General features: G+C 50.5%; 1 protein-coding gene across 1 annotated transcript in view; it reads left to right on the top strand.

Annotated features, from left to right (window-relative positions):
* The window catches only part of LOC307090879 (adhesion G protein-coupled receptor L3-like), a gene marked incomplete at both ends in the record, with an annotated part of 143,934 nt that overhangs the window by 90,028 nt on the left and 27,274 nt on the right, over window positions 1–26,632 (top strand). The window contains 5 exons of the mRNA XM_079757677.1: window positions 711–749; window positions 11,082–11,265; window positions 16,189–16,311; window positions 17,451–17,656; window positions 20,560–20,736. Of these exons, the coding sequence (XP_079613803.1) occupies window positions 711–749; window positions 11,082–11,265; window positions 16,189–16,311; window positions 17,451–17,656; window positions 20,560–20,736 (729 nt within the window). The remainder of the gene's footprint in view (window positions 1–710; window positions 750–11,081; window positions 11,266–16,188; window positions 16,312–17,450; window positions 17,657–20,559; window positions 20,737–26,632) is intronic.

Raw genomic sequence — 26,632 nt, 5'->3', positions numbered from 1 at the left:
CCGGGCGGAATAAAAAAAGGAAGGGGGATTGGATTGGCAAACGGCGAGATCAGTGGCTCCCTCCTCACAATCAAAGCGACACGGGCTAACAACGCTAACTGTGCTAACTCGGTGGTGAGGGGCTAACCGTGAGCGCCGTTAGCCGCCGCTGGGGAGCTCAAGAAGGCCTTCTCATTCGTGAAAGCACGGTTCTTTTCGAGGGGGGGCGATTTATATCCTTGTCGTGGCTGCGCCGAGTACTGACCTACTTGTCGGAGGTACATCTGTTTTGTGGTGTTTTTATTTTCTTCCTCATCTCAATTTTCTTCCTCCCCCTGATTTGATGAGTCATTGCGCATTGCGGTACATTTTACAACTGCCAGTTGTAAAATCACAGAAAAGCCGAGTGCGTCCGTTTACCTGCAGATAAAATGTAATAGTCACCTTGGAACTTAAAAAGCGTGTTTGGTGGTTTCTCCCAGGTCTAGACCCATTTGTCCCCTGACCACGCACGCCTCCTACTAATTAGGGAAAGGTGCTTAGCTTTCCAGGCAAGAGGGCATAATTAATGACGAGAGAGGCTCTTTACCTCGTTAGTGTCAATCGCGTGGCACTACAGTTTTGTACAACTTTCAGGTCGTTAGTTGTTTGTTGTTTTATAAGTGATGGCATTTGTCCCGGCTAATTGCTCTTTTTTTTCTTTAACACTGTGATTCTCCCTGGATTTGCAGCTCCAGAAAAGGGAACGCTCCTGCAGGTTTTATGTACAGGTATTGAGACTTTGACCCAACTTACCCGTCGATTCCATTTGTATTTGTACCCATACCATATCCGCCGCAACAGCGATGCATTCATTATTCATGGCCCACCCCTCCATCGCATGCAGTCCTTGGTGATGTGGTTTCGCCCTGCTCCTCTCCTAATGTGCTTTAGTGTTTTTATTTTCTTCCTCATCCTCGACATTCCCTCTGAAAACACCACGATGTGCAATATATCTGTGTGTGAGTGCCCGACTGCATGTCGGCAAATGTCTGCCTTGCTCCCTTTAGAGATAACGTCTCCTGGAAGTGCAACATCTCTTAAGCGGTGTGTCCAGGAAAATAAAACCTTTTTCCAGAGTGATGCTGGTGCTTTTTGGTCAGCGTAGCGGTTGATTTTAACAAACCCTATCTCTTGTACTTCAGCTACTGGATCGTCGAGTACCTGCGCCGTCTTTAGTCGAATCAAGGGAACTTAATCACCCTCTCAGGTTGGGCTCGGATGTAATTATGAACCACCATGACGCCACAAGAACGCCTCAACTTTGTTTTAGTGCTGGACCCAGAGAAACCGCCAGCTCACTGGGTTTTAAGGTAAAAAACGTTAATAAATAGACTCCCTCCTGTTTTCATGACAGAGCATATATCACTGGTTTAGAATACGCCTTTGCTATGAATAATATCTTCCCCAACTGCGTTTAATCAACGCCGTTAACAAGGGTAGGAGTCAACACTAAATGCTACAGCTGCGTGCTCGAAGAGTATTGCCATCGTGTTTTTATTTGGTGCTTTGACGATAACAAAGTCGATAAAATGGCCCTACACTTTTAAGCATCGCTTTATGCTGTGTATTCTATAGTTTCTAGACCGCCGTGGTGTCTAAACCACGGCCCGACTCGTCATCCTTGATTGTTCTGAGAAGCGTGGGCGCGATTACAACCACTCAAGCCACGGCTGACCTGCTCGCTAACACACTGCGGCGCGTCTAATTAAACACCCGGTCGACGGCGCTAACACACATTTACTTTCCCGCCGGCACTTCAATTGGTTTAAGCCGCTCAAAGGTTTGTCCGCGGTGAGGTATGGATGGACGAGGCCTGAGTTTCTCTGTTTTCCTTTTTTGTCTCCTTCTTCTTCCAAGCGGGGTGAAATAACTCGGTGGCTCTGCACTCAGTCAGCCAGAACCCATAGAGCAGTGTCCGGCAGGGCCTCATGCATAATGCATGTGTGGCCCAATTCATCTTGTTCCCTCTGTACTCAGCGCTTTCTCATAGGCTACAGGGTGACTTCTAACCATATATATATATATATATATATATATATATATATATATATATATATATATATGTGTATGTATGTATACAGAGTGGTTTTGGAGTGACACCCAAGGGGTGTCATCTCACTCTCGGTCCAGAATCCCGTCCACCTTTTGAGATGCTCTTCCCGACGAGATGACAGCTTCTCTCCCCCTTCCCCCCCAACCCGCCCCGTTGTAAAGCAGATGGCGTTCACAAGAAAGCCGCCGCCCATTAATGGCCAGATGTTTGTGTCTTAAACGCACGCTCAGTCGCGCCGCCGTTTGCGAACAACAACAACACGTCGTGTCGTCTGATTGTTCTCAGAAGTCCTGGAGGCATGTCGGGCGCCATGCTGGGAAAGAGAGAGAGTCGTGCGAATACACAACCCTGGGATGGAAAACAAGATCGTCCCTGTCAGGACGGCAGTGGTGTTGTGTGCGTTGTTCACACGTAAGGCTGCGGGTTTTGGAAGCGGAAAGTTGCTAGTTCGATCCCCGGCTCCTCCCGGAGTGTCGAGGTGTCCCTGAGCAAGACACCTCACCCTGACTGCTCCCGGCGAGCTGGCTGTCGCCTTGCATGGCTGACACCGCCGTCGGTGTGTGAATGTGTGTCTGAACCGTTGTAAGTCGCTTTGGATAAAAGTGTCTGCTCAACGCCCTGAATGTAAATGTGAATATAGGTGGAATAGGTCGAAAGGTGAGCTGATTTGAGGCATGACCTGGAAGCCGTCTCTTACACTGCAATGAGTTTGAGGTCTGGTTTAGTTGTCGTTTATATAAATATTATTTATAGTTTTACTTTGTGGATATATATATATATATATATATATATATATATATATATATATATATATATAAATATTCTGACTTTATTTCTAATCAAGTGAATCATCCATTTGAAACGGCGGATGCTTCTCACGCTGCGTGAGTGTGTGAATGTGTGTTTTGCGTCTGGCTGCAGCCGCTGTTGAAACGGTCGTGTTGTGCTCGGCTCCCATTGGCAGGTTAATGGCTTCCTACAAAACGCACGCCGTTTTTCGCTTGACAACACAGAATAATGGCGCAAACATTTGTCCCCCCCGACAAGTGGGAGGCAAATGATCGCCAGACGCCAGACTTTGGCGGGAGAGATGGGGGAGACGGGGGAGAAACAACGATTCCTATCGATTAGGGAAATTGGGCAATGCTTTCTCCGAACGACCCGGGCTCCGGCGGTCGACATAAATGGGATTAGCGGAGAGAGGAATGGTGAAAGGCAATACGAGAAACACCTGTTTCCTACCCGCCTGAGAAATCGGTGGGGGCCGAGGTTTCGGAGGGGAGGGCCTTATCGTAAAAAGGGCTGTGAAAGATTCCACATGGGGTCCCTCGAAGGACACGGAAGAGACAAAACAATATGACAAGAAAATCAAGAGCCAGCCTGTCAACCGCTCCCTCCAGGGGGCGGGTGATGAAGTGGTTATGGTGTTCTGCGAGGCGCCGGGGTTCAATTCCCCCAGGTGCGCCGTCTGCCTGTATGCGCCCTTGAGCAAGATGCCCCTAACCCCCGCTTCCCGCTCCGTCCGTAGCATGTGTCTAAATTCACACATCTGATTTATAACCACAAATAAAGAAATAAAATGGTGCCTTCCGCCGTGTGCAGCTGGGATCCAGGGCAGGTTGGCTGCCACGGGTAGGGCAGGTCTGCAGGTTTCTCTCTCCTCTCTCTCCTCTCGCCTCTCTCTCTCTTCTATCTTCTCTCCCTCTCTCTCTCTCTCTCTCTCTCTTCTATTTACTCTCCTCTCTCTCTCTTCTATCTTCTCTCTCCTCTCTCTTCTATCTACTCTCCTCTTTCTCTCTCTCTCTCTCTCTCCTCCCTCTCTCTCTCTCTCTTCTATCTACTCTCCTCTCTGTCTCTCTCTCTTCCTCTCTATCTCTCTCTCTCTTTTATCTACTCTCCTCTCTCTCTTTCTCCTCTCCTCCTTCCTCCTTCCTCCTCTCTCTCTCTCTCTCTCTCTCTCTCTCTCTCTCTCTCTCTCTCTCTTCCTGAGAGCGGTGATAAAGGCATGTGTTGGGGACAGAAGCCTTCTCGTTAGCCCCAGCGGTAAATTGGCAGTTTGTGGGACGGAGCAGGTGGCTGCTCCTGTTAATGGAGATGAGGAGGGAGAGAGAGCCTTAACGATGGAGGGCGTCCATCTTGTTGATGTCATGGCGACAAGACGGGGAATCGGATGCGGCCCTTTTTCCCCTTTTGTCCGCCCCGAGGGGCACTTTGTTGTCAGGGACGACAGTGTGTGTGCGCCTCAATGCAGACATTGTGTTTCGAACTTTTCATTCGGAAAACAAATCAGGGAACTGAATGGGTTTTATTTTTAGCAGTAACGATCCCGTTGTAGTCAATGTTTTAGTCGGTTTCCGCTACAACATTGAATCCCGCCGCATGCCAAACAAACCCACACTCATGATTGTACTCGTGCCTTGTGAGGGTATGAAAGACACTCACAAGCAACCCTACATCCTCTCCTTGACCCCTACAGAAACTGTTTCTGTATAAGACACACAAAGGCTTCTGCTGCCCAACAGCCTTGATGAAATTGGGGCCGTGCCTTCTGTTCCTCTTTGTTTTGTTTTTGCAAATGCATACATTTACAGTGATTATGATTAAATCTTGCTAAACTCGTCAAGATAATGTCTTTTAGTGAATTCAGGCTCTCTCTGTGGCTCTCTGTGTCACTCTCTCTCTCTCTCTCTCTCTCTCTCTCTCTCTCTCTCTCTCTCTCTCTCTCTCTCTCTATCTCTCTCTCTCTCTCACTAACTCAATTCAAGTTGTGGTATAATTTAGATGGTTCCTGCTCAACGAGAACTCATTCTGGTTTGATTTGGTGTTCTACTTTCCCCCTCATTGGGACCTTTTGCTTGAGATATTTCTGAGACATGTCCAGTAAAAAAGCGGAAGGGTGATCCCAAATAAGCTAAGATGGCCGCCCCTGTGTCTGAGATAAAGGGGGCCTTGTACTCTTTGTGTTTGGCTTCGCCGTTGCTGTGCAAAATTGTTGAATGAATTTGAGGGGATTTGAAAGGGCAGGGGGAGTCCACGTTCCGGACCCTTCTATTCCCTTGTAAGCGGTCTGAACTGGTGGTTTACTCACAGTCACTGCGGCATTAAATATTCCCTCTCCTTGTCAGATTTCTGTGTATTTTAGAGGTGATGTGTCATGGTGCAATGAGATCTCTGGCTTGGACGCCGCATAACTTTATGATCTTTATGTTACGTTGTATTTATCACACGCATACTTCTTATACACATATGTGTATAAACGCCGGTGGGTAACGTTTTGAATGTTGTCTGGTGCCAGTTGAGACATATCCAACCTTGGACCATACACATCAATTTGGTTTCAACTCAAACATCAACAACTTTGAATCGATGAGAAAATGTGTTAATAGATGTCCATGTACAATACTTGAAATACACGTTACTTTGAAACTGTTGCAATATGCCTCACTTGAGCTAGCATTAGATGTGTTATCTGCTCAAGTGATGGTGCTAACAGTGACTCCATGTACTAGACCTTGAATATCTTTACATATCTCTGCTTTTGACAAAGTGCTGATGTGTTGATGTCAATGAAGAATACTGCCTTGCTTTATTTTAGGCTAGGTTAGCCTAGCTTGCTAGCTGGGGCTGCCAGGAGGACTAGCATTTGACAGACAGGGAAGGGTGGCAATTTAGCCATCCATTTGTCTCTGTGGAACCAAGACAAAGTAATGAGAGAGAAAGAGAGAGGGAGAGAGAGAGAGAGAGAGAGAGCCTTCATTCAGACTCCCGTCTCTGGAGTGCTGTTGATTTAATTTCCCAACAAATACCATGCTGTACATTCGTCAACATCAATAGTATTGTAACACATATGCTCGGAAACGTACACAGATCAACAGACACAGGAAAAACAGTGTGTGTCTTCAATCGCAAGCCAACAAACGTCTTTTGTTCTCGTTTCAGCGCTGTCATCAGGGGTCTCTGGGGGGGGTGGGGTCTAACAGTAATCATATATACCCGGGAAAAAGTAGAATCAGAAGAGTCTCAGTGGGAGACTTCCACAAAGAGACTGCCACAGCCAACGCTCTTGAAGGGGAGGATGGAAGAAGGGGAAAAAAAAAACAGCCGAGCGACGCGTCAAGAAAAGCAACGAGCTCAGAGAAGAAAAAAATAAATAAAAAATCGAGGCAGCAGTAAAGAAAAAGTTGATCGGGGAGCAACTTTCTCCGTCGCGAGTGACATCATGTCACGGAAAAGGCGGGGACGGGAAAAAAGGGGGAGAGAGAGAGAGAGAGAGGGCGAACGAGAAAAAGAGAGAGAGAGAGGGAGAGAGATGGCGGGGGGGGGTTGTTTACACCGCCGTGTCCTCTGTGTTCGGCAGTGACACCGGGGGGGTCCCTTCCCACGCCGTGATGAGAGGAAACAAAGAAGAAATGTGGTGTTTTTGAAGAGAGAACAAAGCGTTGCTGGGGGGGGGGTGGGTCGCAAGAACAGCTTTTGCCACACACACAAACTGAGCAAGGAGGGGGGGGGTTAGGGAATCAACTAACAAGCGTAGTGTCCAGTACAGGAGGGCTACTGCCAGTAAGTCACAAGGGAAGCGGGGTAGGGAGAGTCGCAACAGTCCAGCAGTCCACATTCGATTTCCTACCCCTACTGGGATCGTTTTCGTCCGTCAGCAAACACACACTGATGCATGCACAAACGCAGACACAGAAAGATGCGTGCACACACAAAGACACACACTCACACACACACACCGACACGCACAAACACACACACACACGCACGCACGCACGCACGCACGCACGCACACACACCGACACGCACACACACACACACACAAATAGACGCATGCACACACACAGGCATGCACGCACACCCTTGAACTTCTGCCCGCCCCCCACGTCAGCGAACACCTCACCTTTCCTTCCCGCTCCGTCAACGGCCCTCTGCGTGGCACCTTGTTCTTTATTTCCTTCCTCAGCCAAACACATCATCTTTTGTAACGGGAAAAAATACCCAAGAGTCCCAAAGGTTATGTGGTGGGAAGGGAGCGAGAGCACCACTGACAATGTTTAGCATCGTCATCTGCGTAACATAATGATATGTATAAATATTCATATATGTACTGTATGCAATGTGTGTCCAAAGTTTGTGGGAGAGTGTTTTACAGTGTGGGTTCTATAGGCGTTAGCTTTTGACAGCTCGTCCTACAGAGAGACCAAAGCGGGGATACCATTGAGACTCCTCTGGCTGCTGGTGATGTTTCGTGGTTGTCGGATGCACATGTGCACCGCTCTCTCGCCCTCACTCTCCTCTCTCTCTCTCTCGCTCTCTCTCTTCCACCTCATCTTTCTCTCATTCCTCCAGCTGAGGCTAGAAATGAGAGGCAGCATGTGAGAAAGGGTGTAATAAAGTGTGCGTGTGTGTGTGTGTGTGTGTGTACGTCTGTCTGTGTGCGTTTGTGTGCTTGCTTTTGTGTGTGTTATGTTGACTTGTGTAGCGGGGGTGACTCCCTGTGGAAGGGGCTTGATGGTGTTAAATAGCGGGCGTCGCGACACCGCGACACCCTAGGCAGGGCGTAATTGCTCACACGCACTTTCTTCGCTGTTCCCCCTCTCCTCCTGGTATTGTACTCTTTATTTTTCCCCTCGCCGACGCAGACCCACTGCGACGCCGACGTCAACTCCAAGAGTTGGTTGTTGTTGTTATCTTATAAGAATATCTCTGATACTCCACAACTGTGGACTCTGCCTGCACAGTCTGCCTTTTAATAGGAGCACGATGCCTCAGCCTCCTTCGTACACAGTGCATGATCTCAGCACGCACTCATAGGCATCTTACAGGCATTTCCATATCATAACATGGCTGCTGAAGATGCCGCTGCTTACGTAGGTGTCTTGTGATAAGGTCAGCGTCAAACTATCCATATTTCCTCCCGGGGGCTTCTGTGCTGAGAAGCGGTTGTGACATCTTGCGGGCTTAACATGTAATTAGTCTCAGCCTGCTATTGTAATGACTGTTGCTGAACCGTATATGGGCATGGTTTAATCATCTGTAGCCCGGGTATTTGCTTTGATCATGTTGCTAGGCAACAAGAAGAGCACCATGGGAAACAATGGGAGTGTGTCGTGTTTGGGTTTCAACACGGTGGGACCTCCAGGTCGTTCGAGGTGGGGGGGTGGGGTCGAGTGGCCCATGTCTGAAACGGGATAGGGTCCGTGAAAAAACGTTGATGCATGACTTGGAAACAATACGTGACTTGTTGGCATTGGTGTCTTAACACTTAAAACACAGTTCTTCGTTATGTCAACCCATTATTTCATGTGCAGGAAGTCTAGTATTCACCACTTGACCATCTGACATTTTTGCCACCCCCCTCGCCACACAATGTCATTTAAATGAAAGTGAAGGATTGCAGTGCGGCCAATTGTTCTAGTCTAGCCCTGGACAAAGAAAACACAAGCAGCTCACCGCTTACATAGCGGTTAAGTAAGTCGCTGTCGCCGGCAAACGACCCATGAGTCACTGTCAGAACGTTCAGATCTGTGTCTCAGAACGTTTAGCCTGCCCACGCTCCCGTTCCGAAGAGTCCACCTCGTTTCTTCCGCCCAGCCCCTTGTTGTTGATACAGCCCTGTTGTTTTTATCACTCGGCATTTCATCAATTAATCACCAATCTGTTCCCCGTGAAATTGTTGTCCTCTGGCGTTGCCTTAATATCAGAGGCACTATAAAGATTGCCATTGCAGATAATGAAGAGCTGCATCCTTCTTTAACATTGTCCGTTTCTGTGTTTGTGTGTGTTTGTGTGTGTGTGCGTGTGTGCGTGTGTTTGTGTGTCCGTGTATGTGTCGGTCTGTGTGCATGTGTGTGTCGGTCTATGTGCATGTGGGTGTGCTTGTGAGTGTGTGTAAATCTATGCGCGACTTCTCATTGGTGTTACGAATCGATGGGCACATTAGCAGCAGGTTGTGAACTGATTGTGTTCCAGATGAGGCGAAGCCAGCTGCGGCTCTCTCGACATCGTCCTCATCATCGCGACGGCCGGCGCGTTTGCTACGTGTGTAGCGATGGCTCGATAGGAAATCCACCATTTTGTATCAACCATGAGTGTGGGCGTGGCTCCAGTCGGGAGCGCCCCCAACTTTCATGTTGTATTACGGTGTCTGCGCACGACTTCCAATCTGGATGGTTGCGGAGTTGCGGTGTGCGGTTGTCTCCCCCCCCCGCCTCTCCACCCGTCATCCTTTGGTCCGGCCCCCCGCTGTGCCCCCGAGTCATTCCCTTTCAACACCGATTGATCAAAAGGGGGGGGGATTCTAAAACCTCCCCTCCTTCAAAACATTCATGGATGGAGTCGAGGCTAGAGATGCTTTCCCTCCCCCCTCCTCTCCATACACTCTACAAACGAAGCCCGCCATCAGATAAACACATGAATAATAAAACGCAGTGAAGTGGGAGGTCACGCATGAGGGGCGCTGGAAGGAAGCGGTGATGAACGGCGGATCCTGCTCGCCGCCAGGCACTCCTCCTCCTCCTCCTCCTCTTCCTCCTTACTCCTCCTTCTTCGTCTGACCCTCTCTCCCCGCCTCGGCCCCGGCCGCTGCAGGAGAGGCACCAGGGCGGACGTTAGCCTTAATAGCTTCGCAATAAGCTATCTCCCAGAAAGCCCCTCGAAAACAAGGCCGGGTCCGGTGCGGCTAATGGCGCCCGGCATCGCTGTGTATTCATGGGGCTCAGGTGCTTCCGCTCGACTGGAGAGAGGCCACGGCGGGAATAAATGATCTCTAACCCTTGACCAATTAGTATTCTATTCATAAATCTCGCCATTGGCATTTTTAAATCTTTAATGGCTTTCAATTTTTCATCTTGTCTCGGGCAGAGGTTGTCCGGGGGGGACAACCTATTCTACCAGACCCCCCTCCCTCAGCGCCTCCCACATCCCCTGCCAGACCAGGCTTATTAGCTGTTGCGTTGCTGTAAAGAGGGGAATTAAGGCCCGCATAACGGTGGTTAAGTTTTATTAATATGCAGCATTTGATCCGTCTTAATGGCTGGCCACAGGTGCTACCGGTGGGAATCATGTAGCGTGGCCGGGCGGGGAATGGAGTCTGACAACGCTAGCTAACTAAGCTGTGGTTTTTTGTGTGCTTTCGCACCCAGGTTGACCAAGGTCTTGTCTGTTACCTACTCCTAATTAATCCTGTATTAGAATTACTGTGAAAGAACAAAACAGTTTGAAAACAAACTGCAGTGGGAGTGGGTGAGTATTGATGCCCTGAAACTGGTCTTTTCAAGGTTTAGTTTGTGAAAAGAGTTGTCCAAATATTTGGAGCACAGAAAGAAAAAAGAAGCGGTAAGACTCACCAGTGTCATTCTGCCCAATCTGCCAGCAATTATCCGCTCACCAGCTCTCATTTCTGTTCGAACCCACTCTTTTTCATTTGGCCGGTCTTGCATGCCTCGTTTCAGTGTACCCGGTGTAAATATGAAAACATTTCATCAACTCTCCCACTGTGCCATTTCCCGACAGCTCGTCAGCTCAGAACAACACCTACCACCTCGCCGTCGTGTAAACCAACACACATCAACCACGTCTAAACAACACCACTTACCGAATTACCATGTCAGCCGAGGCCGACCAAATCCCCTACCAAACCAACCACGTCTAAAAACACCTCCCAAACTATTAATCTGAGACCCACCGACCAAATCACGCACCCAACCGCACTGCCAAAAACAACCCCTACCTCATCAACAGTTTGCACCACACTCTCCATTCACCCTCACCAAACCGTCCATGTCAAAGTGACAGCTCCCAAACCAATCATCGGAGGCACAAACCACACGCCGAACCCGCCCCGCCAAAACAACCCCTTCCTCATCAACACTTCATCACCCGCTCCGTTCACCCCCTCCAAACCCATCCCCGTCAACAAACCTTTCCCACAACCTCAAAAAAACACCACCTCTTCCTTCGAATCCTCCCCCCCTGTCCCTAACTCTTCCACCGCACGTCCCCCCAGGCCATGGTGGAGACGGTGAACAACCTGCTCCAGCCCCAGGCCCAGGCGGCCTGGAGGGAGCTCAGCACCGGGGCCCAGCTGAGGGCCGCCACCACCCTGCTGGACACGGTGGAGCAGGGCGCCTTCGTCCTGGCCGACAACCTGCTGAAGACCGACATCGTGCAGGAGAACACCGACAACATCCGTGAGTAGGGCCGCCGGCCGTGTGTGTTGGAGGGTGAACGGACTGCGTTGATACGGCGCTCTCCGAAACCAGTGGCCACTCGGAGAGCTGTGCAATATGTAGGGGGTAATGACACGCACGGTGTGTCTTTTTACGGTTGATTTGTCAACATTCGTAGTGTTGATCAGCAGAGAAATAGTTTGCCAAAGACATTGACTTTGCTTATCAACTGAATACGTTGGGGTTGATGAGTGACCGGACGACTTGCAGAGTGATAGAGAAGACATGAATCAGGCTAAAAATCCATTTTCCTTGACAGCAGTCAATTAGGCTTATAAACGGTCAATTATGCTAAAATAATTGACGCCGGACCTTGGGAAGGGCCATTGATGTGTACGGAGCATTCTACAGCATTACGAAGAGCCATGTTATAATGCCTAACATTCACCTGTTCATGCACACGCATCCACACTCCGACGGCAGAGTAAGCCGTGCGAGGCGACAGCCAGCTTGTTGGGAGCAGTTAGGGTGAGGTCCCACGTTCCCACGCTATAGGAGGAGCCGGGGATTGAACTAGCAACCTTCAGGTCTCCAAACAGCTCACCAGGAGCAGTTCGGGACATGTGTCTTGCTCAGGGACACCTCAACACACAGCTAGGAGGAAGCTGGGGATCGAACTAGCGACCTTCCTGGTCTCCAACCAGCTCGTCGGGAGCGGTTAGGGTGCGGTGTCCTGCTCAGGGACACCTCGACACTCTCATGCTATAGGACTAGCTACCTTCTGGTTACGAGCACAGCCCGCTCTACCTCCTGAGCCACATGGATCCCCGTGGTAGTGTGTGCATGCAGGGGCCTCTGTGTGTTGGCTGTGAAAAAGCAAAGTGAGCTGCTTTGCTCCGGGCCTCCGTGAGTGGAAGTGGGGGACCGGGGACTATAATTAACATTACATGTTATGTTAAATTGCACCAGCGTTTCAGCGTCACTTTAGTAATTGTTTTGTTTTCCAGGGTTGCTTTTATCGTTTTTCATTCAACTCCCAATGAGACACAACTAATAATGTTTTTTCGTTTGTTTTCTTGGGTCTCGGGTCTTTGATGAAAAACGCACACCAGAAAGCCGTGAAAACCGTGAAAAAGAGCATGTTTGCTAATGTGAACATTTAGCCTTTTGTTGTAGTTGTTGGTGTTGTTGTTGTGTACGCCTGTTGTTTCCCTTTGACAACCCCCCCGCTTTACACTGTGGCTTCACGTCTAATAAGAGAGGCGTACCGTGAGCGTGTCCCAGAGGCATCGCGGGAACACGGAGAGCGCCTTTGCGGCGCGACGTTGGCTTCCAGTTGGCAGAAGGGGAATGGTTTGCCGTTTGACGCTCGTGCTCGACAACGGCGTCAGGTGCCTCAGGGCCGTCGTGGTGTACCCTCGTGCGACTCGTGGCGCCTTCCGCGTCGCGACGTTAGCGCCTGGCAGTTGGTAGTTGGCGGTTAGCAGAAGGGGAGTCGTTCGTTGTTCGACGCTCGCTCCACAACGGCGTCTGGTGCCTAGAGGCCGGCTTAGCGTTCCCTCGTACGTCTCGGGGCTACGTCTCGCCGGGCTGGGGGTGGGGCTAGAGGAGATCGCCCTGGCATTGTGGATCCAGAGAGTGCTGGTGTAGACGCTGGAAGCTCCCATTGGGCGTCGGGGGGAATGGAGACGATCGCAGGTTTAGCGGTTCCAGCGAGGCCCTTTCGTTGTGTGCGTGCTGGCGGTTGGTTGACGTGATTATGGTTTAATGATTTAATCGAATGAGTATGAATGTGTGTGTACGTACACATGCACACACAAGCGGGCCAGCGCGGACACACAAGCACACACACACACACACACACACACACACACACAAACGCACACACGCGCATACGTATAATATGTGAAAGATAATATAATTTATCGCTCTCTGTTTGCCGAGGCCAGTGGGACTTCTCTGCTATTGCTGCTGCCATGGCAACCTCAAAAATATAGGTCCGAGCATATGAAAGGAGGCGAGCTTAAAGAGAATTAATAAAAGTGGAATTTATCATGGCGGGGCACGGAATTCATTGGAGTATTAAGGAGATTCTGATGCGTGCCTCTGTGTGTGTGTGTGTGTGTGTGTGTGTGTGTGTGTCTGACTCTGTGTGTGTGTGTGTTGGGGGGGGTGGGGGGGGGAGAAGGCTGTGGTGGTGTGAGGAGACAATCCGGCTGGAATTCAAAAGAGATTTTTATGGTCTGCACAGTGGAAGTGTTGTTAATCACGCGGCGGTGGTGCATTAGCGTAGCCCCTCTCTTATGCTCCCTCGTGTTTATACGGCTCCTGTGTGGTTGGTTCTTAAACCCGGTTCTTCCTGAAGACTCAGGGGCGGCCTATTATGTTTTTGTTTAAGTACTGCGAGACCTTATCATGGTCGTATAAAATGACCATTGTGTTCGCTGCGGTTTGATCTAACAGGGGCCATTCTATGGAAAGAAAAGTGGTAAATTGGATGAGAAAAGTGCAGTTTTTTCACTGGCTTCACTTAAAGGCTGTGTGTTGAAGGGAGCGTTCTGGAGTCTGATCCGATTTGATCCAAGCTGTTAACTCCATGTTTTTTCTGTGGATTCAAAGAGGAATGTTCTATGCCCATTGTGTTTGTTTGTGTGTGTGTGTGTGTCTGTGTATGTATGCGAGTGCGTGCGTTTGTGTTTGCGTGTGCGTATGTGTTCGTGTTGCGTGTGTTTGCAGGGCCGGTGCTTTGTCTACTCTCCGCGTTTCCCCTTCGGTAATCTCACAAACAGATTCCGACCGATTATCGTGCTATTTAAACCAGCTTTGATGGTGTTGCCTTTGGGCCGCTACATCTTTCCCCGGCATGAAAGACATCTCCTAAAGCCGGTCTAAAGCGCTGTTATGCACTCCAAAGGAGTACAAGGAGAGAGCGGGTGGGGGGAAATAAATTGCGTTTCTCTCTCTTGATTCCCCGATCTTAGGAGTGTTGATGTGTTATCTGGGGTATCGTCTTAGCGTAGTCGGAGAGCAGCCCCTCCGAGGGCCTCGTCTTGGCGGGAAAGCCCATCTGAATGGTAATACGAAGATCTGTATTTTTGGCTGCAGGTCCTGTGTTCAAAACGCCGGATTGGAATCACAAGTGATTTCTTTTCGGGGGGAGAACGACTGAGAGAGGCGAATGTTCCCTTCACCATCACGAGTGCTTTTTTAAGGGACACACATGAACGTGCCTTCCAAGCTAAACACGTCATCGTGTGATCGTGAATAATGTAACAGCTGGGCATGAAAAAGGAAAATGGGTGAGATCAACTGGCACGCTTTTGCGCCACTCGTTGCCTGAGATTGCCACAGCAGATGAAGGGATTCATCTCTCGCCGTGCTGATACCCAGAAACAATGGGGACATTTGAGTAAAAGAGATGAAACTCTGGGACATCGAATGGCAAGGAGAGGGGGACAAGGGGTAGAGGATGGGCGTCTCCACTATTCCAGAATTGGTATTCACCCCTTCCGCTCGACCCATCAACTGAGTTGTATGACATCATCATAATACCTTTTACTTTTCGCGTGGAGCGATCTTCGGACGACGCAGAGCTCCCCTTCTCCCCACCGCTTCACGCCGGCCGTGGGTCTGAGGACCGTAAATTAGGAGTTTGCCGCAGATGCAGCAGATGTTGCGGCGCCTGCCTCGTGAACGCACACGCTCCCCCTTCATCCATTTATGCACGGCTCCTCTGCATGTCTCTCCGGCTGCGACGGCGCTGGCCTTCAGTTATTCATGCTGTAGATATGTATTCCTTTATTTCTGCCGAGAACAAAGAGACATCCCAGCGCTACACGCGGAGAGGAGCTCCCAATTCCTCCGTGGCACTTCTCTGTGTTTGAACTCGCTCGATAATAGGCCTAAAGAGGCACACACACACACACACACACACACTGGTACGCACGCACACACACACACATACACACGTAACCAACAGTACCCCCTGTCCCTCTCCTGGGAGTTAGGGGTTGCAACTCTCTCTTCACGTGTGGCGGTCGCTGATTCAAAGCGGGAACGCCAGGTTTTTGAAGTTCGAGTTGGGGAAAAAAAAGGTGAGGCGGGAAAATGACATATATTTTTAACCGCGCGGCTCTGACTACAAAGGGGTTGTTTTAATTGGACGGCGTTCATCACGATCGCGGCGCACGGGGATGGTTTCACGACGGGGTAAACACACGTCTCACAGGGTCTCCCTCTCTCTCTCCTCGCTCGCTCGGTGCCAAGGGGGGGCTTCTCAATTATTCACGCGAGCGGCGCCCTGCTTCAGACGGAGGTGCTGGCCGTGCAGCCGTCGGCGGGCTCGCACACGTCAGACCGTTGACCGTCCACGCAGAAACGGGCAAGGCGTGCTAAAGAGGACACCCGTGATGACGGATGTGGATGTGGCGGATTGTGTGGAGTGGGACCGGGGAATGACTTGGAAGCGGGACACGCCGGGGGCGAAGAGATGGACGGGGCCATGTTAATGTAGAAGCCTACGGGGGAATGGAAACCAGCAACGCTTGTATATCTTCTCAAAGTTACATTAATAGATAAAGGTAAGGTAGGGACGAGAGGCGAGGCGTGGGGGGGGGGGGGGGTGTTGGACTCTCTCTCTCTCTCTCGCTGTACTCGAGGTGATACGGTGTACACCGCTAGAAATAACACGGTGCCGCATCAAGGTTGTTTTTGTTTGCGTTTCTTTTCATCTCGCGTACCTCTTTTGAAATGATTTTCGAAGTCGACAATTCTAAAACCGACCGTTTCGAGAGATTTGTGACGGAATATCAATAACAAAAGAATCCACACAATCCTCCACACCACACTCCTCCTGATTCCCCTCCGTGAGCCAAAGCCTGTCCCCCTCCCCGGACATTTTATTAATATTGAATCGTTTCCTTGTGTCGTTCCTCTTCTCTCCAGAGCTGGAGGTGGCCAGGATGAGCACGGACGGCACCCTGCCCGACCTGAAGTTCCCCCAGACGGGCGGCCAGGGCAACTCCATCCACCTGTCGGCCAACACCCTGAAACAGCACGGCCGGAACGGTAGGCTCCCGAACCCACGGCTACTGTCGCCTCGTAGGGGCAGAGAAATCCTCTGGGCGGTTGTACTGCAAAGCTGTCTTTTATTTTGTCTGGTTGACCTTTTGTGTGTGTTAACTTTTGAAGAAGTTAGCACATTGCAAAAGGTGGCGAAACATTTTTGCTTGAGTTTTGACATCAGACGCTGCCGTTTTGGGTGCATTGCGATTAACGCTTTTAACACCCACGCCGAGTGTCGCTGTGTGAATATCTTTTATTTCCTGCACAAAAGTACTACACTTCAGGTACAAGTTCTTCTCTCTGGAGTGTATACCTAAATGTACCCACTGCAATTAAAGCACATCCTATCATCCCGAAAAAAGGGAAGAGCCTCTATTGAAAAAGACTACAGTACCATCTCAAACAAGCCATCGCCATCATCGTCCGTATCATCGCCATCATCATCACCATCATCATCGTCGTGTATAATTATCTTCATCATGGTAGTGTTAATTATCGCTAGGCAGCCGACCTGTCACCCTATCTCTGTCATCCGTCCGATGTGGCGTTCTCTCCAGCGTCTGACGCGGTTTCATGAAAGTCGGCAAGTGATCTCGGTCGGCGCTGGAGACGCCCCACAGCAGGGGGGGGGGGGGGCGGTGAAAGAGACTCGGGAAACAAACGAGTGAGAGAACATTAATGAGTCAAAGTCTGTCTGGACCAGCGGTGACGGAAGGTGTCTCAGTGCAGAAGGAGGATCGTTTCGCTTTTCTTTTATCCACTTGTCTTTACTTTATTTCGTTGCGCGCCGTTGACTTTGTTCTTTTGTTCTTAATCGATCTGTTTTTGAGTCGTCCTGTCCCGGGATTCCAGACGGACACTTTTTCAAGGAATTCTCCCCCTGAAACAAGGAGAGGACGCACACACCACCCACACACACACACACACACACACACACACAGTGATATACACAGACACAGACAGACAGACAGTGATGCACACAAACAAACAAACACAGTGGGACTAGAACACGAGTTTCCTCTTTGAAACAACCCGAAACAAAATAAAAAGTCACATTCGTCAGTAGAGACGTCATCTCCCCCCGCCTCCCCCACAGTGCCCCCCCCCTGAGTCCCGCCCTCTCGTCTCTCTCCCCTCCACAGGCGAGATCCGCATCGCCTTCGTGCTGTACAAGCACATCGGTGCCTACCTGTCGACGGAGAACGCCAGCGTGAAGCTGGGCAACGAGGCCATGGCCACCAACCACTCGGTGATCGTCAACTCGCCGGTCATCACCGCCGCCATTAACAAGGACGCCAACAAGGTGTACCTGTCGGACCCCGTCATCTTCACCATGAGGCACCTGCAGGTAACCCCTATCTCTCTGGCGCACGTGCACGTGCATGTGGATGTGCACATGCACAGACACACTCCTTGAATACAAAGTGTCAGAGGTGTATGTTCTCTCAGGCACTCCATCTCTCTCTCTCACTCTCTCTAGCTTTCTCTCTCTTTCGGTTTTTCGTTCTCTCTCTCTCTCTCACTCTCCCTCTCTCTCTCTCTCTCTCTCTCTATCTCTCTCGCCAGCCGTCTATCTCTTCCTCACACAAGCATCCTAACACAAACGGAAACCACACAAACAAGCATGCCCTGATGCCACCATTAAGGCCAGTGAAACACAGGAGTGAAACCCCCGTAAAACGCACAACCCAAAGAGCCAGGCGGGCTGTCCTAGTCGCAGAGACAAACGTGCAAGACAACACACAAACGGCACCACGCCATCCGCAGTGTGACACTGGCCGCCGTGTCGGCTGTGTAATTATCAGCTTTAACAAGAACCGGGCCGGTTTGGAACCAACACGCCACAAACCTCCGAGGCCCACCAAGAGTCGGGTCCAAACAGTGTTTAGCTGTCGTGCGACTCGCCCTCTGGGGCCGCGGTTCAGTCACAGCACTGAACCACCAGTCCATTATAATCTCTCTCTGCTGGTCCAGTCAGCTCCTGTCCCCGATTCCCCCGCTCTCCCGCAGCACCCAGGACATTCCTATTCAGCTCTTTTTCCACGGAGCTTTTAAAAGAAACTCGGAAGGAAGTGAATCGGAAAAGAGTTATGCGCGCGTCTGAGTGCGAGTGTGTGTCTGTGTGTGTGTGTGTGTGTCTTTTGCGTGTGTGTGTGTGTTTCCGAGCACGAGTGTGTGTGTGTGTGTGTATGTGTCTGAGCATGAGTGTGTGTGTGTGTGTTTGTCTTAAGCACGAGTGTGTGCCTTTGCGTGTGTCTGAGGGTGTGTGAGTCAGTGTCTGCTTGTGTGTGTGTCTGTGTGTGTGTGTGGCTGTGTGAGTGAATGGGACCCGGGAGAGAGGATGCAAAGGAACCAACCGGTGAAGGAGACACTGAACTCCCCAAATGGTTTTCGGAGGGGGCGACAGAGCGGTGCGATAAAGAGTAAACCAGGCGATGGCTTAAGGCGCTCAAAGGGGAAAAACGCCGGCAAATGTAAGGCAGTAAAGTGTTGGGGCTGGTTATGGCCGTGACACACCTGCCTTAAGTGGCGTCTGGACTATGGCATGAGCGAGGGGGCGGCTTAACTTTTCTGTCGCTATAGTGTTGGGACGTCGCGTCTCTGTTTTTTAATGCCACCCCCGCTCTGACTGGATGGACTGTTCTTGATAAAAACCTGTGGCTTTTCCGGAGAGGGAGGGCAGTGTACCCGGGATCTTTTTAATGCCTCCTTGTGCGGTGCAGGACGTTCTGGACGAGATTTGAAGAGGTCGTTGTGAGTGTAGCGGTGTGTGTGTGTGTGTGTGTGTGTGTGTGTGTGACGCGAAACGCATCTGCGTTTTAAGCAGGAGTTTTTTCTTTGTCAGCTTCGCTCGACCTCACACTAAAAGTAGGAAAACCTCCGCCACACAAAGACGTGGCGAGACTCAAACCTCTGCACGTCACGCCCCCCCGTACGAGGGCAGCCGGTCCCAGCCGGTTCCCGACCGGTCCCAGCCGGTTCCCAGCGGGGGGTCGCCCTCGAAGGACGCGACCCGTGAAGAGATTCAGAGACGTTAGCCGCATGAATTGGGATACATTTTCCCCCCGTTTAGACGACCCCCCTTCACAGCGAGGTTCTGGATCAGCGCTCTTCTAGAGCGCGGCTTCTGTGCGTGCGTTCGTCCCCCCCGTCACATCCCCCCTAAACCACCGCCGTCACCTGCGCTATTGTTTCGCTCCCTCGCCCCGGTCCCTTAATAGCCCGCTAATTAAAGTCATTAACGGGGCAGAGGGCGGTCTAGTCGGCGTGGGGTGGTAACACGATACCCCCGTACCCGGCGGTGTGAAGGGCAAACCCAATCAGGGGTGAATTATACCTATTACAACGGACGCGGGGGAAAAAAAGGGAAAAGGGAAAAAAGGTTATTAGCGCTAATCTTCTGGCGCCGATTGCGATCTCTCAGCGTGAGGTCTCGTCACGCGTGGCTGAGAAGGAGGAGAGAGGGAGAGGGAGGAGAGGGGAAGAGAGGGAGAGAGAGGGAGAAGGAGAGTGAGAGGGGGGGGGAGAGGAGGGGCAGGAGAGGGGGAGGCATAGAGGGGGAAAGGGGGGAGAAAGGGAGAGGAGGAGAGGGGGAGAGATTGAGGGGGGGAGGGCATCTGGGGGGAGACGCATGAAATGGTGGACGATTCGATGCGGCACGAAAACACCGAAGGCGGCGCCCGGTCCGTTCACTCCAGGGACCTGCGCCCGAAGAGAGACTTGTCGGATGTTCACGCGCCGTCGCGAGACCGGCCGGTTGATTAGAGGCCCGAGGTTACGGCTACGGCGCGGCGGCGGGACTGTTGTTGTCACTCAGCGAGGGGGAAAGTGAAACTGAAAGGTCAGGAGAGCTGTAGACGGTCGTGATGCTCCATGCCTTATTGCAACGACAAACGCCTTCGTTTCCCCTTCTGTATGGATGGTAATGGAACAGCAGGGGGGGACAAGGCAGGATGAGAAAAAGCCTTATTTAGCCTGATTAAATAAATATAGACTTGAGGATGTAAAACCTTCCAGATTAGCCAGAACATTATCTTCAAAGGCCTCCCCTTAATCAGGTCAAGGACAGATTCTCCCACAACAAGTCATTTCTGTTTGGTTATGGCACAAACTTCTCCGTCGCTGTTATTGTGCACTAAACTGTGAGATGCTAATTGCTGTTGTTGTTGTTGTTGTTGTTGTTGTTGTTGTTGCCGTCGTCGCTGATGCCACCTTCTCTCTCTCTCTCTCTCTCTCTCTCGTTTTTCACAGCAATCAGAGGAGAACTTCAACCCCAACTGCTCCTTCTGGAGCTACTCGAAGCGCTCCATGGCGGGGGTGTGGTCCACGCAGGACTGCCGCCTGTTGGCCACCAACCGTACGCACACCACATGTTCCTGCACCCACCTCACCAACTTCGCCGTGCTCATGGCCCACGTCGAGGTCAAGGTAGGCCCCCCCCCCCCCGACCTTGGTTCCCTCCTCCAAGGGCGTTTCATGTGCTCCTCGGTCGGCGCTGGCGAGTCGTGTGCTGTCAAGGTTGACACGACGTTACCCGCACGAGTTTGAAGTCGAGTGGGAGGAAAAAAACTGTTTCTTTCCGTGTTTGGTTTTGTTGTTCGTCTTTTTTCTTTTGCTCAAACCTTGGACCGCGTTTGAGGCTGCTGGTGTTTGCTCACCGTGTTTGACTGCTTCCAACCTCCGTCGAGTCCTTGAAAGAGGTGGAAAGGAAGCAGTTATATTTGAAGCGTGCAACACACTTTGTAAAGACAAAGTGGGGCAATCTTCAGTTTGCCCAGTTGAACCGAACGCTACTGCGTGTTAGCGTGAAGGTAATTCTAACTAGTGCTAATATAGTCCGTTCTCTCTGGTATTTTCACTGGGAGTCGAGGCTCCACACTAGATTGCACCATCGTATAAAGGTTATCTTATTTAATAACTATGGATTCTCCTGTCCTTCACCACTACTCAGCATCGATCGTGCCAAGTCAGTCACAGAACGTCTGCGCAGCTTTCTGCCTGGTCTAATTTATTTTTGTTGCATGTGATTACTCTTTCTCCTTTTCCAAATATGCTCTTTGGTGTGTGTGTGTGTGTGTGTGTGTGTGTGTGTGTGTGTGTGATTTGTGAGCGAAAAGCAGTGCCATGGGAAGAACCCGAATGTTTTTTAACATTGTTTTGCCCGGTGTCACTGTAAATTTCTCTAGCGCAAGGCTCCAACGGTTACCATAGAAACTTGGACGATATCTGCAGGAGGAATTGCAATTTAATTTGTGGCCGAGATGAGTAAGTGAAGGCATGGAAAAAAAAGAGGGGGAAAAATAGGATAGGATTTAAAAAAAGAGAGGGAAATATAAGAGGGAGGGGGAGGGGAGAGAGTGAAAAGGATTTTAAACAGACAAAATGGGAGAGAGAGAGAGAAAAAGTCATAAAAAGGCGAGAGAGAGAGAGAGAGAGAGATAGAGAGAGGTATGAAGGACAAGAGTCAAAAGTGCAAGAGATCTTTGGAGAGTTTTTGTGTATGTGTGGGTGCGTGCGTGTTTGCATGTACATGCATATGTGTGTGTTTGTGGTTATTTGTGCGTACGTATGAGTTTTTGTGTGTCTTCAAGTACGTGTGTGCACGTGTGATGCCGGGTGAGAGAGAGAGAGCAAGCTCAAAAACTGAGAGATAGGGACAAAGACGGAGAGAGGTTGGCGTAAAAACAGCCACATAACATGAGAGAAAACGAGATGGAGAGGGAGAGGGATATACCATGGGGAGAGAGAGTGGCCGACCGAGAGAGAGAGAGAGAGTCCGATCGAGAGAGAGAGAGAGAGTCCGATCGAGAGAGAGAGAGAGAGAGAGAGAGAGAGAGAGAGAGAGAGAGAGAGAGAGGGGGGGGGGGGGGGGGGGGGGGAGCTAGGATAGATAACAATGGCGCGTTAGGCCTTGCAGCCTCTCTTGATTGGTGACAGATGGTTAAATTATTTCTATCTCGGGAAAGTTTGAAGAGCCGGCCGCTGACAGGCAGCTCTGCGTCTGCCTCTAACCAGGGCCTCTCATCCTCCGGGCGCCGTGGCAACACTGCGCTGGCCGTCCCCTGACCATGACCCCCCCCCCCCCCCCCAGCGGGACCCTGAGGGACGTCTCCCTCACACTGCCTCTCGTCTCCACCAGCTGAGCTAATTGAGGCCCCTCTGTTCAGGGAGGGGGGCCCCTTAGGCACGCCTCGGTCTCTCTGCGTCTCTCTCGCTGTCTCTGTCAATCCCTCTCTCTCTCTCTCTCTCTCTCTCTCTCTCTCTCTCTCTCTCTCTCTCTCTCTCTATCAGGCTCTCTTCCTCTCTCTCTCTCTCTCTCTCTCTCTATCAGGCTCTCTTCCTCTCTCTCTCTCTCTCTCTCTCTCTCTCTGTCTCTCTCTCTCTCTCTCTCTCTCTCTATCAGGCTCTCTTCCTCTCTCTCTCTCTCTCTATCATGCTCTCGCTGCCTCTGCTGATAGGTCTGGCTTGCCTTTGACACAAAGTACACACATCCTAACACACACACACACATACACCCACACAAACACACCAATCCACACACACAGACGCACACACACATAACAACATACCCCATTCCAGCTGTCAGTCAGCCAGTTGCATCAATGCAGCATGCTATTGCAGACTCACTCACACACTCACACACATATACCCAGAGACAAACGGACACACACACACATAACTACACACACACACACACACACACACACATAAATACACACTCTCCAACAAAGCCTGGACGAGGGATGGGGTCACCAGCAGAGTGAAGAGAGTGTGTGTATGTGTGTGTGTGTGTGTGTGTGTGTGTGCGCCCGCGTGCATGTGTGTGTCACCCGTCCGGACGGCCTCAGACCCAGCCGAGCGATTTGATTGGACCGCGGCCAAGCCTCTTCCAAGGAGGCGGAGGGGAGTGACCAACGTCAGAGAGGGCGATCGAAGGAAGGCAGTACCAGAGCGAGAGAGCCCCTTGAGACAGGCCCAGACCCCCGCTCCTCCAGCTCTGATGGGGGGGGTGGGGGGGGGGGTGGTCACCCTGGAGATGGAAGTGGCCAGGAGTTGGCGGCCTCGATCGCCCCGTAATGACCACTCTCTCTATCTCTCACGCTCCCATTCACGCTTTATCACTGTCTCTCGCTCTCTCTCTCCCTCCCTCTTGCTCTCTCTCTCTCTCTCCCTCCCTCTCTCTCTCTCTCTCTCTCTCTCTCAATTCATTTAAATTCAAAAAAGCTTCATTGGCATGAGAAATATACATTTGCATTGCCAAAGCAGGTGAACAATAAAATAAACAGCGTTATAAAATAAAAAGTAAAAAGGTAAGGTATATATTATAATAATTATAAGTATGAACCGTTAAATACAAAATATCTATACATATCAAATGTCATACTATAAAAGTACTTAAAAAGTAAAATGTGCGATGTTATAAAAATTACAAAAATGACAGTATCTCATATGAACAGATAAGTTAAAGATACACTCTAAATTCTCTCTCTCTCTCTCTCTCTCTCTCTCCCCCTCTCTTTCTTTCTCTGCACCCTGAAATACATCTAAGATCCTTTAACAAGGAGCTCATAGGTACAAAACTGAGCTTGCTGGAATGCGCCACCCCTGATTCCTCCCCTGTTGCATCATGGGTAGGGAGGGGAGGGTTACGTCTTATGCGTTATTGCTTTCTTCAGTCGCGCAGGGCGAGGGCAAACGTGCGGCGAGGAAACCGAGGAGAAGAAGAGGCAGGGAGGAATTTCATAACTCGAAATGACCATGCATTGGTCGCCATGGCAACTACAAATATCTGGGGGGTTGGGGACGGACCCATCCGCTCTTCTCTCCGTCCCTGCGTTGTTATTACCCATTACCCCCCGACCCCCTCCCCCCCCAGAGCAATAGATTACTTTCTAACCTTGTTTATTTGTCCTCGCCCGAGAAACAGATAGGCGAGCTGTAATTACACCCTCCCTCCCTTTGGAGGACAGGCCCCCATCGCGGTTCCACGCTATCTTTCATCTCGCGCGCCGTTGCGGGCCCCTGTCAACGCGCTGGTATAGGGACGCCACCGTCTGATTTGAAGACGGCGTCGCGGCCGGTTCTGTTTGTCATTGGGAACCGTTCCCGCCGCCTGCCTTGCGTTGTATTTTCTTTTTGAACGTAGGTAGAAGTGACACCGCGTTTTGCCAACGAAAACACAGACGTGGAGTTTGTTTCCGGTCGGGTACGATGTACATGTCTCGCTCTCTAGATAGATAGATGGATACTTTATTCATCCCCTTTGGGAAATGCAGGTATCCAGTAGATCGCAAAGTCAGTCAACAGACAAATTGACAAACAACAAAATGGACAAACAGTAAAAGTCAATCAAATACGTCAAATAAGCTACAGTTTCAACAGGCTTTGCAGTCCTGCGCTATGTGACAACCTGCTAACTTCAGGCATAAAGCTTCCTGTAAAACAGAGCTGGTAGAAAAAGCTAGGGAAGAATCCTTGAGATGAAGGGTCCATGGAAGAGAGATGTGTGTGTTGTTTGTGCAGTGCAAGAGGTGCCAAATCACAAACTAGCAAACAGCGAATGAAAAAGCATGCGTAATGTCAAATCCTGACATCACAAAGATGATACGATAACGGCTGTTGAGTCATCATTTCAATATTGACTCATGGCTGTAGGCTAATCAGTTGATCTGAGTCCGCTGTGTACAGGCAGTGAAAGGGAATCAAACAGACTCATTTTCCTTTCATGAAAGCGTCTGAAAAGCCCCCCCCGTTTCAAAGCTCTCTCTGTGTGACTCACACTCACACGTCAACGCCATAACACCAGTGTCCTTTATTCACTTATTCACTTTGCAATAGCCCGTCTTTCAAAACCTTTTGAGCAGGAGAACCCATCGAGACTGCCGGTATCAATCGTTTCCCCCCCGCTCTTACTGTAAGAGGGTCAACGGGTTGCACACACGTCCAACCGGAGCCTATATAGACCGCACACACATACATAAACATCCCACTTCAACCCCTAGGAAAATACGCTATATCTCCGTCCAATTACTTCCCTCCGATGAACTCATAAATCCACACGTCTTTGATCTGCACGCCGGCAGAGCCAGGTCGGTGGGGGCGGGCTGTGAGGATGGAGTGGTGGGGGTTAGGTTAGCCAATTGAAAACATTTTTTTTTGGCAAGCCTTTTAAGTCGGTACAATGGCTGCATACATGGGAGCATTAGGATTAAGTGATTAAAGAAAAGTTGGGTTCCCCCCCCCCCGAGGGATCCGTGTCGGGCCGATAAGAGAACACGCCTCCCTCTGTTCTCCCCGTCCGCGGAGATCTGGGGGCCAGCGAGACTCAAAGGAACCGGAATGACTCAGTCATGGCCGCGGTGTTTCTGAGGCCGAGCACACACGTCGGACACACATTGGCCCGTCTCAGGTTCACACATGCGTGCGGACGTTCCGAGGCGCACGTACAGACGCGCACGTCGACACACATAGATACATTCAGAGACACGCGCACACAGTCACACAAACGTCCACATACGCACGTACACACACACACATGTATACACAGGCACACCCACGCAAAGGCACGCACACAGGTACTTTACAAACCCATAGTCAACCATTCTTGGATTCTATGCATGTACATTGCACATACACATACACACATTCACATGCATAAACATGCACATGCACAGACACACGCAACCAGTTTGATTGTATCCGTCAGCAATGGGGATAAGAGATAACCCCTAATACGAAACTATTGTCCCATTGTCATGGTAACCATTTGAACTCAATGTAGGGTCACAAGTGAGACGTTCCTGCACTTGTTGGAGTGTGTGTGTGTGTGTGCTTGTGTGTGTGTGTGTGTGTGTCATGCTGCCATCCAAGCAAAGAGAAGCTGTGAGCCATATTAATAAATCAAAGAAGACAGAAATTGGCTGTTGTTGTTGTTGATGGTGTTGTGGTGCGTGTTTCAAGGCTTTCAAACGTATTTATTTCTTCACTTTCTTTCTCCCGGGGACCTCAGGTCGATGCCCGCCGCACCTTGACGTGACTTTGCCCGAGCCGCAGAGCCGGACGGGAAATAATAAAATAAAACACATATCTCTCACTCGAACGCCCACCACTCAGGGAACGGGTTTGGCCCCACCTGGCAGGTGAGGGCAACTCATTCCAGCGTGTACGGAACCAGAACCCTCCCCGAACCCTGACCCCCGATCCCGCCCTAAAACGGGCCGTGAGCCCAACACCATCCCCTGCTTTCAGCTCTTTATATGTTTTTCGTGCAGACTCATGACCTACATACGGTGTTTCTCCCTCCGAGTGGTGTTTGTGTATGTGT

This window comes from Pollachius pollachius (assembly GCF_949987615.1).
Source record: "Pollachius pollachius genome assembly, chromosome: 20".
NCBI lineage: Eukaryota > Metazoa > Chordata > Actinopteri > Gadiformes > Gadidae > Pollachius > Pollachius pollachius.
This window is presented reverse-complemented; position numbering and strand designations above follow the sequence as displayed.